The sequence below is a fragment of the Leucoraja erinacea genome, chromosome 3 (assembly GCF_028641065.1).
Source record: "Leucoraja erinacea ecotype New England chromosome 3, Leri_hhj_1, whole genome shotgun sequence".
NCBI classification, from domain to species: Eukaryota; Metazoa; Chordata; class Chondrichthyes; order Rajiformes; family Rajidae; genus Leucoraja; species Leucoraja erinaceus.
Window position 1 is genome coordinate 36,293,872 of NC_073379.1, and position 13,519 is coordinate 36,307,390.

Below are 13,519 nucleotides of genomic sequence, written 5' to 3' on the forward strand. Positions count from 1 at the left end.
TTGGTGTTGGTTTATCATTTCACCGAAATAAAGTAAAAAAACGTTGTCTTGCATATTATCCAGGCCATACATGAGTATATCAGGCAGTGCAAAAGAGAAAATAAACAGTACACAATACATAGCGTTACAACAAATTGCAGATGTAAAAATGTGCAAAAACAAAGTAGATTAAAAGATCAGGAATACACATTTAGCATTTGAGGTCCACTAAAGAGTCTGATATCAGCGGGGAAGAAGCTGTTAGTGTATCTGCCTGATGGGAGAGGGGAGAAGAGTGAATGACCAGAGTGTGTGATCCTTGATTGTGTTGGCTGCTTTCCCAAGGTGGTGTGAAGTAGAGGTGGAGTTGACTTGCACGATGGACTAGGCTGTATCCATGACTCTCTGCCATTTATTTCGGCCGTGACAGAGCTGATGAGGTATCATGCTGAGGTAGATTCCAATTGGATGCTTTCTATGCTGCTTATGTAGAAATTGGTAAGTCATGGAGACTTGCCCAATTTCCTCAGCCTTCAGGAGGTATAGGCGTTGATGTCATTTGCTGGCCACAGCTTTCATGCGGTTAAACCAGGATAAATTGTTGGTGATATTTACACCTGGGAACACTTGACCATCTCCACTGCAGCACCATTGGTGTAGACTGGGGCATGTACTCCACCCACTTCCTCATTTGGACCAACTTCTTCAAGTTGCTGACATTGTGGGAGAGCTTGTTGTCTTGACACCATAGTATGAAACTCCCTCCTCCCTCTGTCTGATCATTGTTTGATATGCAGCCCACTACAGTGGTGTCATCGGCAAAGTCATGAATGTATGGGTAGTAAAAAGGGCTGAGACTGCGGTGGCATTTGGGTTGAGAATTGCCATAGACAATGTTTTGTCAACTATCCTTACCGATTCCATCAATGAGTCACAAAGTCATGGATCCAGTTGCAAAGGGGCTGCTGAGTCCTATGTTCAGGAGTTTGGAGATGAGTTTGGTTGGAAATATGGCATTGAACACCAATCTATAATCATTAAATAGGAGTTTACCATAGGTGTCCAATGGAGCATATCAGAGAGTTTGGGTGGAGATCAGAAGGGGAGGGGAGAACAGCATTGTAGGATGAGATCAGTGCATGGTACCATCTCATCCACTGTCAAATGGTTGGCACGAGCCTACCCTGGTTGCGATTGCCACTACTGGGTTAATCCAACATGCTTCCTCCTGGTCCAGCCAGGTCTAATCTCCCTCACATTGCTCCAGGAATTTTGTAATATGATGAGCATCTAAAGTAGAGTCATGTGTAGAAAAGAACTGCAGATCTTGGTTTAAATAGAAGGTAGGCACAAAATGCTGGAGTTTCCCATTCCTTCTCCCCAGAGATGTTCCCTGCCCCGCTGAGTTACTCCAGCATTTTGTGTCTTCCTTCCTTTAAAGTAGTGTCATGACAGATATACATCAGGATGATGCATCCCTGAAATGGTCATTATCCCATTTCATCAATAAACCTCCAACTGTATCGAGCCAAAAGCAACAAAAGTAAGCAGCCTAATTCCAGGTATTTTATTTGTGGATGGAAGAAATCAAAGCCACTGGAAATCATATCTGCATAATCTGTCGAGATTTCATCTGAAGTGATAGCGGGTTCTGACAGTGATGCCCTCCCTCTTTTCAGCACGAAATGTCAGTCTGCGCTGTTGATGTTGTTACAGCTCGAGTGGGACTTGATCCGACAACTTCATGCCTCCGGGACAGATGCACAAGAGGCCTTGTAATCGATGGTGACACCTCTCCTCCTTGCAGGCTCTTCCATGAAGCTACTCAGTACAGGTGGAGACCAAATGAGCTGGTTGTCACCAGAAAGTGACCTTTCCAGGGCAGTACGTGTAGGATGAGTGGGGCAATGCACCCACACCATGATACTACAGCTTTTTTGTTAATCAAATAGTAAAATAATATATACAGTACAGTCAAAAACAAAACAGAACCCACCACCATAATACACGACAAACGATAAACTATTATACAACTATCTTACACTCCTTGTCAAGGATGCATTCAACCCCCCGCAGTGCCCAGCGGTCCCGGAAATCCACCAGGACGCCCGTGGACAGCGCATAGTCACTCTCTAACTCCGGAAAGGGGGCAGGCAGCCGGCTCGGGCAGAGCCCTCTTCCGCATGGCACCATGACTTGCGATGGCCAGCTTGGCCAGGCATGTTACTACATCTTGGGCAGGGCTCAGTAAACTGTTCCATGTAAAGGCAGGTTACGCAGCAGGGACAGACCAACATTGGAGCCACTGCTGGAGGATCCCAGGTGGAGGGTAGATAAATATCAAATCAAAGCCTAGTAATGACCCTGTCTGCCCTAGAAAGGCATGGATCTGACAAACTCTCATTGCAATGGCTGGAAGCAAATAAACCGACCAAGCACCTATACATTTCACATGCACACATTTGCACACACGCAAACACGCACGCACATGCAACATGCACACACATGTGCACGCACATGCCAACACACACATGCACACAACCACAGATATACACACACCTGCAAAACAAATGAAGTTTGCTTTAACTTTATTTCTGGTCAAGAATTCTTTCCTGTCTGGTTGTTGATTAGTTGGGAAATACAGCCTGTGATCACAGGTGATAAACTCGAAAAACAGCAGTGGTTTGTCGTACTCTGCTTCTTCCTTTCCATCGTTGGAGTAGAGGAGATTCAAAACCACGAGCTCGTATTGAGAAGCAGGGAGCTGTTACCTCCACTGTCAGGAATGGAGAACTCCACAGGACAAGGTTATGACAACTGGCAACAGGTCCAGAGCAGAAACAAGGGCATCTTTATTCGACAAATGTGATGAGGATCTATCGTTCTCCTGAAATAACTGCCCACCTGCCTTCTTTAACCCACACTGCCAGACGGCAACTGCAGTGTGATCCCCAGTCTTAGTCTGCTGTTGGGAGTCTGAGTGAAACACCATGGCAGCACACAGGGGCTATCACAGTGCAGGCAGCTGGATGCACTCACAAGACAGCTCTGGCAACAGCTGACCCACCACTTCCAGTCTCATGAGCTGTCAAAGCTGCTAATGTTATCAAGACCCTGAGTGCCAGACATTCACAAACTCTCAGTAACATTTGGAGGCGGGGGCGAAGGTGTTATTTCTAACTCTCGGAAACAAAACAGAGGAGCTAAATATTGTAGGGAGCATGGGGAAATCATCGAGCCATACTCGTGCTGGTAGGAAAACCTGGGAAAATATCGTGCAAGAATGGGGTGGAAGCCTAACCTGGTCTACCTTTGCAGGCCTGTGACAATAAAGGAGGCTGTTCAGTCCATTCTGTCTTTGTTGATTTTCAGATAGTCCACTTTCCCCCCTAATTTTCCCTATGATCTATCCATCCCATTCACAACCCCTCAAAAATCTACTTCTCACCTATTTTTCGCAGGGAAAACATGCAAACTCCACACAGACAACACTGGAGATTGGGATTGAATCCAGGTCATCATGACTGTGAAACATCTACACCACAGTGTTGCTCTGTAATCCCTCAACCCACGGACACTTGCTCTTAAAACCTCTTCCATTGGAGTCACCAAGCAATAATGTAGGCTCATCCCCTCGATATTGCTAAGAGGTGGCACAATGACGCAGCTGGTAAAGCTGCTGCCTCAGTGTCTGAGACCCAGGTTCAATCGTGACCTTGGGTACTGTCTGTGGTTGAGCATAAAACTGAGACTTGGACTATCCTGTATAGAGGGAAATGGTTCTGCAACACTATTTCAATGATCTACAGATTGCTGGCAATACTTAGCCTTCAACCAATATCGAAGCCGACCACCGGACTGGCTTGGCACTGCTTGTCAGAGCTTATTATTTTCAATGCGTCGGCCATGCTTTGCACAATACATTGCTTTTACCCATTATTGTCCACTGTAAAAATAAAGTCTATGCTTCTGACAACTGGGAACAACTTGTGACTTTTCAAAAATAATGAGAATGAATGCAATTTGGCAAGAAGACCCTCTCTATTCAGCACTAAGACGAGCTCACACAATTCCTGCATTCGGAACAACTTGGTACGTTGAGCCTGATCTCCTTAGAGCAATGGGTCGCATTGATCGAACTGTCAGCTGCACAACTCAGGGAAATCTCTTGGGTGACTTTCATGCATTTGCAGTCATTCTCGGAATTTGGGAGGCATCCTAAAGATCAGATACTAATGCATCTGAGAGTCAGTGCCATCCACTACATCACCACACAGCTTTCAGGGAGACTGATGCGCTAAGGAGAGGGATCAGATTCATCTCATGGACAGCTCTCAGCATTACAGAAGGTGCCAGGTCTGGTGTTCAATGAGCATTTCATTGGGAACAACTAACTTATGGCAAAAGATGAGTTCGGATAAAATGCTTTCATTATTTAAAATCATTTTAATGCTCTTAATTACTTGTTTAAGTTTTGGGGCACTTAGGAGTGTTATTTGTTTTATTAGTAAAAGTTAATTAAATCTACTTGAATATATATTAAATGGTTCTATCAAAGATATTTAGAAGTTGTCAAAAAGCCTTTGGCAGAGCGAGCTGTCGAAGGCTGCCAACACATTCTGGGGAGGAGCCTCAAAAACACTGCCTGAGGTATGTTTGCCAGCTGCAACAGTTGCACAAACCAAATCTGTGCAAACTTCCTGATAATGTAAACCCTTTTGCTCAACCTTTACCCAGCGACTCTCAATGTCATCCTGGTCTCTCTTTCTCTCTAGATTTCTGTATCATGTGGACAGTTATATGGCTTGGAAAAGTTTAGAGGGATATGGGCCAAGCACAGACAAATGGGACTAGGTTAGATAAGGAATCTTGCTCGGCATGGACAAGTTGAGCCAAAGAGCCTGCTTCTGTGCTGTATGACGTTTTGTGGAATGTTCTAAGGTGGAAGAATGACCGTGCAGCGTTAATATGATTTATGACTGTTACATCAGCAAATATAAATCAGCATTGCTATCTCTGTTCGCACCCATACCACCCGAGTCAAAGACCCACACAATTGCTCCCTATTGTTATATTTTGTTCAGAAGCAGCCAAGCTACGAAAGGTCAGCACAGTGGTGCAGCGGTAGAGTTGCTGCCTCACAGCGCCAGAGACCCAGTTTCAATCCTGTCCACAGGTGCCATCTGTGCAGAGTTTGTACATTCTCCTTGTGACTGAGTGGGTTTTCTCCGGGTGCTCCGGTTTCCTCCCACACTCCAAAGACATAGTGTTAATGTTAATGTATGGTAATTGTCTTCGGTAAGTTGTAAAATTGTCCCTAGTGTGTGTAGGTTAGTGGACATGGTGATCGCTGATCGCTGTGGACTCAGTCGGCTGAAGTGTTTGTTTCTGTGCTGTATCTTTAAAGTGTAAAGTTATTGTACCTTATAGCATGGTTCAACCCCCTGACCATATCAGACACTGGCACCACTAACCCTAATTTTCCCCGTCTGTTAAAACAACGATAAAATAGTTCAGTTTACTTTATTGTCATGTGCACCGAGGTACAGTGAAAAGCTTTTCTTGCTGCTAACCAGTCAGCGGAAAGACAACACATGATTACAATTCACAGTGTATAGGTACGGGGTTAACTAGTGCTCCTGTATAAAGTTGGCATCTAATGGTGGATGGCAACATGCTTGAACAGTTTTATACTTTACTCCCACTATAATATACACACAGCCCCACTCTATTGTATACAGACGCACTTCACACACTTCACATGTCTATTTAACCCTGTTCTAGCCTGACTCAGATGGGCTTCGGACTTGGAAGGCACTTGATTTATCCTACCAACAGTTATCACCTTGCTGCTATCCTACAAGTTTCATCAATGTCTCAATAAAAAAAATGCCATTATCAAAATCACATGAAAAACTGTTTGCTCTTAAACCACCCACACTCCGTTATACATATTTTGCTTGAAGTGGTCTTTTAAGAGATTATTGTTGAGGAGAGGTTGTGTTTTAGTGTGGGGGTATTCCTGCCTTCATGACACAAGGTATGAAGACCGGTCCAATAGCAATGAACAATTGCTTAGCCTCCATCACCAAGCACTCATATTCGTTCCGCCAAGGCCTAGTGGATCTCCTGGCTGTGACCCATTTTAACTTCTATTCCCATTCCTTTCTGTCCTAATACATTTTATTGCAAGAGTAATGCCACATGCAAATTGGATGAACAGCACCTCATATTCTGCTTGTGTAGCTTACAACCTAATGGTATGAACATAAAATTATCCAATTAGGTAACTAACCTAAAACTGCCTCCCCCCCCCCCCCCCCCCCCCCCCCCACCCTCCAATCCACCACCAGCTGCCCCCACCTCCCCCCCCCCCCCCCACACCCAACCCCCCCCCCCCCTCCCCCCCACCTGGACTTTTATCCATTGCTCCCCTTCCTCTTCCAATTACATTTGGATTCACAATTTGCACTTCTATCCTTCTCATCCTTTGTTTTCTTTTAATCTTTGACATTTGCCTAACCATCCGCGTATCAAAATCTTCCATCACCTGTATCTACCTATTACTCGCCATGCTTTGCCCTGCCCTTCCTCTCTTCCAGCATTCTACCTCAGTCTGATCAGTCATAATCAGTCTGGAAAAGGGTCGTGTCACCAATCCATGTTCTCCAGATATACTGCCTGACCCGCTGAGCCACTCCAGCTCTTTGTCTTTTTTAGTTGCATGGAAGTGCTGCCTTTCAAGGTGAGGTGTTAAGCTGAGACTGATTGATACCACGTGTCCCTGTTACACATTGTATGGCAATGTTTTGAAGAAGACTGGAGTTATCCCCAAGGATCCTTGTCATTATTTACCTTACACTCAGCATCAAAACACCAGATTTTATGTTCGCTAACATTTTGCTGTCAAAGTGCGCTTCCTCCATCCAAATTAGTGCCCTGTTTCCATTGCCTACTCATCAAAAAATACCTCTTGAAGAATAACATACTTTGAGTGAGGTGGCCCTATAAATGTGGGACTTTCTTCTCCAAGTGCTTTCTGTTGTTGGGTCAATCAAGAAGCAATAGTTTAACTATGATTCAGCCTGCACAGTTTCAACCACTTACCTCCACAAATATGAAGCAAGGAATGATAGAGTAACTCCTCTGAATATTGCTCACTTCCGTAGCCATTCTGATGCATCGGGTCCTTTTTAGAAGAGGAATAAAGTTCAGTGTTTCACACCTGGAAATGAAATAATTCCACTTTAATCACAGACATCCTTCAATTTTACTAAGTTTACTCCAGGTTAGTGCTCCCTGTAGTAAACCAAATAGAAAATATGCTGCTGTTGCAGAGACATTGAGTCATACAGTATGAGAATGGGCCACCATGCCCATGCCCATCACCAAGCCCCGTCTGTGATAATCTCTTGGTCCGTTGGCTTATGTGGCTTAGCAGTTCTAGTGCTCATGAAGGTGTTTCTTCAATGTTGTGGGAGCCTCTGTCTTTACTGTTTGCCCAGTGAGTGCAAGTCAGGTTCCAACCATCTGAGTAAAAGAGTTATTCCTTAAATCCTCTCATCGTCCTGCTCTATGTCCTCTAACTTTATGAGGGGGAAATGCTTCTTACTATCTACCCTTGCTATGCCTGTTGCAATTTCTATGTCTCATTCATATTTTATCCTCAGCCTCTTCCCTTCATGAAAAATCCATGCCATGCAGTGTAAGGAACCTGCAACTTTCTTTGACATCAAGTCTCCAGGACAGAAACCAGCCACATCCCTCTGCTATTCTATCCCACGCTTATACTCCATGTACACCCCCCCCCCCCCCCCCCCCCCCCCCCCCCCCCCCCCCCCCCCCCCCCCCCCACACACACACACACTATCTCTTATCATCTAATCTCGTTAACATAAGTTTCAAATCCATTCTCTCTCAAATGTTTACTGGTCTTGCATTAGGATACCGCTTTGACAAATAACAAAGTTATTATTGGAGCAAATGAGCTGAGGAACAAGGGTTCCAATTAATCAATGAGCGTGGGTGACCAAAAACTTGGCACCTGAAGGCAGAGATACCAAGGATAGAATGATTAAAATCAGAGAGGCATTAAGATAGACACTAAATACTGGAGTAACTCTGAGGGTCAGGCAGCATCTCAGGAGAAAAGGAATAGATGATGGTTTGGGTCAGAACCCTTGTCTGATGAAGGGTTCCAATCTGAAACATCACCGCTTCCCTTTCTCCAGAGATGCTGCCTGCCCTGGTGAGTTACTCCAGTATTTTGTGTCTATGCCTCGCTGATTTTAATCATTCTATCCTTGGTATCTCTGCCTTCGGGTGCCAAGTTTTTGGTCATCCATGCTCATTTCTTCGCTCCATAGATGCTGCCTCGTCTGCTGAGTTTCTCCAGCATTTTTGTCTACCTGGTGAGTTACTCCAGTATTTTGTGTCTTTCTTCGGTATAAACCAGCATCAGCAGTTCCTTCCTAAACAGAGAGGTGTAAGAGCTCAGAGCTGGAGAAGTGCACAGATCTTAAAGGGTCATAAAGGTAGACAAAAATGCTGGAGAAACTCAGCAGGTGAGGCAGCATCTATGGAGCGAAGAAACAGGTGACGTTTCAGGTCGAGACCCTTTTTCAGACTGATCATGAAATGTTTTACGGAGACAGAGAATGGGAAACCATGAAAGGATTTCAAAATGTTGGTGAGAATTTTTAAGTCAAGGATTTTCTGAATAAGAAGCCAGACCAAGTACATGGACTGACGGGATTTAGTGTAAGTCAGGGTGAAGGCCAGAGAGTTTTGAATGGTCCAAGTATAGAGATAAGGGGGCAGTCAGGGGAGCTCTGGAATCACCAAGTCTAGAAGGAAAAAGGTTTCAAGCAGGAGCTGAGCTGATACAGGACCATAGTTTGGGATGTTGCAGAGGTGCAAATGGTGCCAACAGATGGTCAAAATGTAGTCATGAGGTCAAATGGAACCAAGATTGCAAGCAGGGACTTCATTTATAAGCAAATATGTTTTATTTAATGTTACTTTGGTTTTCACTTATTTCAAATAGTTTAAAACTGCAAAAGAACTGTGAGATCCTGTACAGCACATAATTGGGTATTTCTGCCTACAATGTCCAGCCTTTAAGCCCATCTACACAAATCCCAATTGCCTGCATTACAACCATATTTTTCTATGGCTTGCCGCATCAAGTACCTGTCTAAATACCTCTTGAGTATAATATAAATATCTTTGAAATTAAAACCTAAAGGCATATTTGCAAATAGTTGTCTTTGATAAGAATTAATCTATAAAATAAGATTTTAAAAGTTGCTCATGAATCGGCTGTTACATACTTGTATGGGAATAATACCAGGGCATTCATTTTTTAGGTGAAAAAAAGACAAAGTGTTTGGAGTAACTCAGCAGGTCAGGCAGAATCTCTGGAGAACATGGATAGGCTATGTTTCAGGTCGGGACCCTTCTTCAGAATCAGAAAGGTCACAAAACTGAAAAGTCACCTGTCCATGTTCTCCAGAGATGATTGCTGACTGTCCTGCTGAATTACTCGAGCACTCTGTGTCCTGTGTGTTAACCAGCATCTGCACCTCTTTGTTTCCAGCTTTTTTACGGTGTCAGGATCTAATTGGAAATCCCAGTACATGAATAAATACCATATTTTTTTTTTGTTCTTTTAGAGAAAAAAGGGACTGGATGGAGTGAAGAAGGTATATTATCAGGGTGCTGTTTTTTTTAATGCATTGTGCATCAAATGGGAGAGCAAGATTGCTTCATTAATGAAAAGCAGGTGATTGACTATATTTTTTCCCCATAAATGCGATCCTCTAATGAAAGCCCATAGACAGCTCGCATATGTTTTACAAGCTGTGTCCTTGACTTTCCATTAGCAATGCATTTATTATAGGAAACACAGACATTCTCTCGGTTACTCCGGCAATGCGAATTATCCCACACATTTCCAGAAATCTCACAAAGCTTAAAATTAACGTTGGATTAAAGATCATAAAATCAGCTATTTTGTAATCAGGCCTGTGAGTCAACTGAATTTGCACAACGGGGAATGAATTAGCTTCTCGTTTTCACCTACAAACAGCTAACGATAGCCTGTTTCCTTTATCATCGTTACTTTTTTGCATGTGTTTTATTCATTGTTCTCTATCTCTCCACATCATCGTCTGTATTTCTCGTTTCCCTTATCCCTAACCAGTCTGAAGAAGGGTCTCGACTCGAAACGTCACGCACTCTTTCTCTCCAGAGATGCTGCCTGGCCCGCTGACTTACTCCAGCTTTTTGTGTCTATCTTCAAATGTTGTGCCCCGCTGATACAGACACCGTGAGCCCAGCGAGCATCGACAAAGTAAATCGCAAACAGTTAGAACAAAAAAAACACGATAGAGCGTGAGATGGGAGTTCACAACACGTGATTCATTTGAGCGGACTCTCGGCAGACAATGGTGGCTCAACTATTGTTTCCTGGTACTAATACTGGTGTTAAAACTACAGGCTCCAACCAGACTGCAGCGTGCCCTTTAATAGAACAAACTTCTGGATCTCATAGCTTCAGTAAATAAACGGTCGCATATGTTGTAAAGTTAAAAAAAATAGTTTCTCTAAAAGGCACGTTTTTATTTCGAAACAAAGAACTGCAGATGCTGGTTAATATACAAAAGGACACACATTGCTACAGTAACTCAGCAGGTCAGGCGGCATCCCTGAAGAACGTGGATAGGTAACGCCTCGGATGGAGACCAAACTTCACCTATCCTTGTTCTCCAGAGATGCGGCCTTTTGTGACATTTTACTTACTGTCTAACGGCCCCCTTATATACCGGTTGAGAAAGTCACCGGAACGCCCACATGAGCGGGGGGGGGGGGGGGGGGGGGGGGGGGGGTCTTATTAACGTGCATGGAACTAACAAAGGTGATGGCAAAGCAAATCGATCAGATCCATCCTGGAGTAACTCACATACAATTCCATGATGAATACTTTAATTAATCCTTACATTTCTTCTTTCAACGGAGGGGTCACAGAGAGGTAAGTATTTAATGAAGAGAGTTTCATTTTTCCTTAATATAGCCTAAGGGGGGAATTGAATATAAAACCTCTCTGGTGGCACACACAGCATCTTTGAATTAAAGGAACCCGGCTCACTTAAGGATGAGTCAATGAATGGACGGGTTAGCTCTGTTCTTGGTAACTACATCTGCGTGTAGAGTTCAGAGTCCGATGTCTTCGGCCAAGTCAAACTGCACACAGTTGTGATAAGTGTAGGAATGAACTGCAAATGCTGGTTTAAACCGAAGATAGACACAAACAAACTGGAGTAACTCAGCGGGACAGGCAGCATTTCTGGAGCGAAGGAATGGGTGACGTTTCGGGTCGAACCCTTGTGATATCTATCGCCCTTGTCCATTCCTATTCTCATTCAAAAGGAGTGGGTAGTGCCGAGGTTATCCCAACATGCGCGCAAGAGAGTTGTTAGCCACCTACTATTCCACTGCAGATCCGATCTGCTCAGCATTCCCCTTCTACTGCTGTGTGATCGGGCGATAAATAACGCATTCAGATACATTTCAAATAAAAAATAAATTAAGTTTCCCTCACAGCTTTGCCAATGCGACCCTTGAAGGGGGGGTGGGGGGGGGGGGTGTAGTGTGCCTTGACATTGAACTAAAGCTCGGCGCTTTACGGGAATGGTCCATGGCAAACAATGCATCGGCCAGGGGCGAGAGAGTGTGTGTGGGGTGGGGGGGTTGTAGCTAGATAGATGTCTGCACAAATCACAACCATTCTCAATATCGCCTGAAACCCATACAATATCATCAACAACACCAAGCTGTCCTCAATCGAGGAAATAAAATGGTATATCTCAAATTTTGTGGTGTTTTTTTTTTGTATGTTAAAACGATGTTAAAAGGCAGAACAGAAGGTACACGCTCTCGCTGTTGCGGTCCAGAACAATAGTAGTGACAAACCCGGTGCAAATATTAAACATGCTGACAGCACATTCTTGGATTAGTCAAAGCAAAGCTGCAAACGTTTTGACCGCTCATCACATCACACCAGACACTTGAGGTTCGGGGAGCGGAGAGTGTTTCTGTTGGCAAATCTGGTCGCGTTTTTAGAATCCCCGGTCGTTTCTAAACAAAAGGACCGACGGGCGGAGAGAGGCAGCGAGCTGCGCTCAGCTTATTTCTTACCTGTGCCACACTCCGCCAAGCTGGTGCCGTGCCCAGCGCTACCAACAGTACCATCGGGGCAAAGAGAATACCCGGAGCCACAGCGACGGCAGGAGCGGGGAGGAGGTCGCTGTTTACTGCCCCTCAGTAACACATCCTCGCTTTCTCATCACCCTCCCTCTCAGCAAAGGCACCATCCGACAGAACTGCCCCTCTCACTGCCCCTCCTTGCCATTCACGTCTCACTTCCTGTGGGGAGGCTTGAAGGAGGCGGGATCAGCAGCCAACTCAAAGAAGTTGCTTAAAACAGAACCTGCTCTCTCCCTATCTTTCTCTCTCTCTCCCTCTCTCTCTCCTACGCTTACAAACACGAGTTCGGAGACAGTCGGGAGTCTGGTCCATGAAATGGCCCTTGCTCATCCCTGTAGTCAATTAGCAGAGTGCTGTACTCATTGCTCCCGCGGCGTCAGCTGGAAATTGTATCTATTCCTTTCCTTTGAAAAAGGACCTTGATATTTCTTCCTCAACGCTTTGGGAAAATCAATCATGTTGGTGGCTCTGATTTTTCTGCAATCTATTCAGAAGAATTATGGTCACACAACCACATGAAAAATGCATGTATCTGGGTAGTGAGTAATTCATGTAGGTTGGAGAAAAAATGGACATAGACTTCTCGATCAGTTCTGCGGTTTAATTAAATCCTGACTGATCTGCGACAACTCAATTTAGACACCGTTGCTTAGAACAGCATATGCCATTCTGTCCTTCTAATAACATCCATGCCATGTATGTCTCAACTTTATCCTCCGCACTGCGGTCATATGCAGTATCTCGTATTATACTGGAGAAGTGGGATCCATTATGCAGACTTCACCAATGGGAAAATATACTGTCAAAGTAAGGGAAGAATTTCGCTAGGTTTTGTTCATCTCACCGCGAGTTGGAGTTACTGTCCTTGTGTTGTAAATAGCACAAGGGCTGGAGACAGCAGGGTCCGAGCTCTGGGACAGCTGGACCTGGAGAGAGTTGCCACCAGTCAACCAGTGAGATGTGAGGACTTACTGGATGAAACATGATTGGGAGCGGGGTGAATCCATGAGACACGTTAGAGAGAGAGAGAGAGAGAGAGAGAGAGAGAGAGAGAGAGAGAGAGAGAGAGAGAGAGAGAGAGAGAGAGAGAGAGAGAGAGAGAGAGAGAGAGGAGAGAGAGAGAGAGAGAGAGAGAGAGAGAGAGAGAGAGAGAGAGAGAGAGAGAGAGAGAATGTGTGGAAGAGCAGAGATAAAATGGAGATAGAAGAATGTTTTTTTTTTAATATAAACGTTGAAATGAAAATCTCCTCCACATTTAGGATGGAGATTCTGC

The 13,519-nt window shown here is 44.5% G+C and overlaps 1 protein-coding gene across 7 annotated transcripts in view; it reads right to left on the reverse strand.

Moving 5' to 3' along the window:
* The window catches only part of plppr1 (phospholipid phosphatase related 1), an 81,757-nt gene extending 69,356 nt beyond the window's left edge, over positions 1-12,401 (reverse strand). For 2 of the 7 annotated variants that reach the window (XM_055632413.1, XM_055632411.1), the window contains exons 1-2: positions 12,178-12,397; positions 7,087-7,204 (exon numbers count right to left, since the gene is read on the reverse strand). In XM_055632413.1, the coding sequence (XP_055488388.1) occupies positions 7,087-7,152 (66 nt within the window). In that variant the 5' untranslated portion in view covers positions 7,153-7,204; positions 12,178-12,397. Of the gene's footprint in view, positions 1-7,086; positions 7,205-12,177 lie in introns of all 7 variants that reach the window. The other 5 variants (XM_055632415.1, XM_055632417.1, XM_055632418.1 and 2 more) reach the window with 4 other exon arrangements.
* Between the last annotated feature and the right edge of the window lie 1,118 nt (positions 12,402-13,519).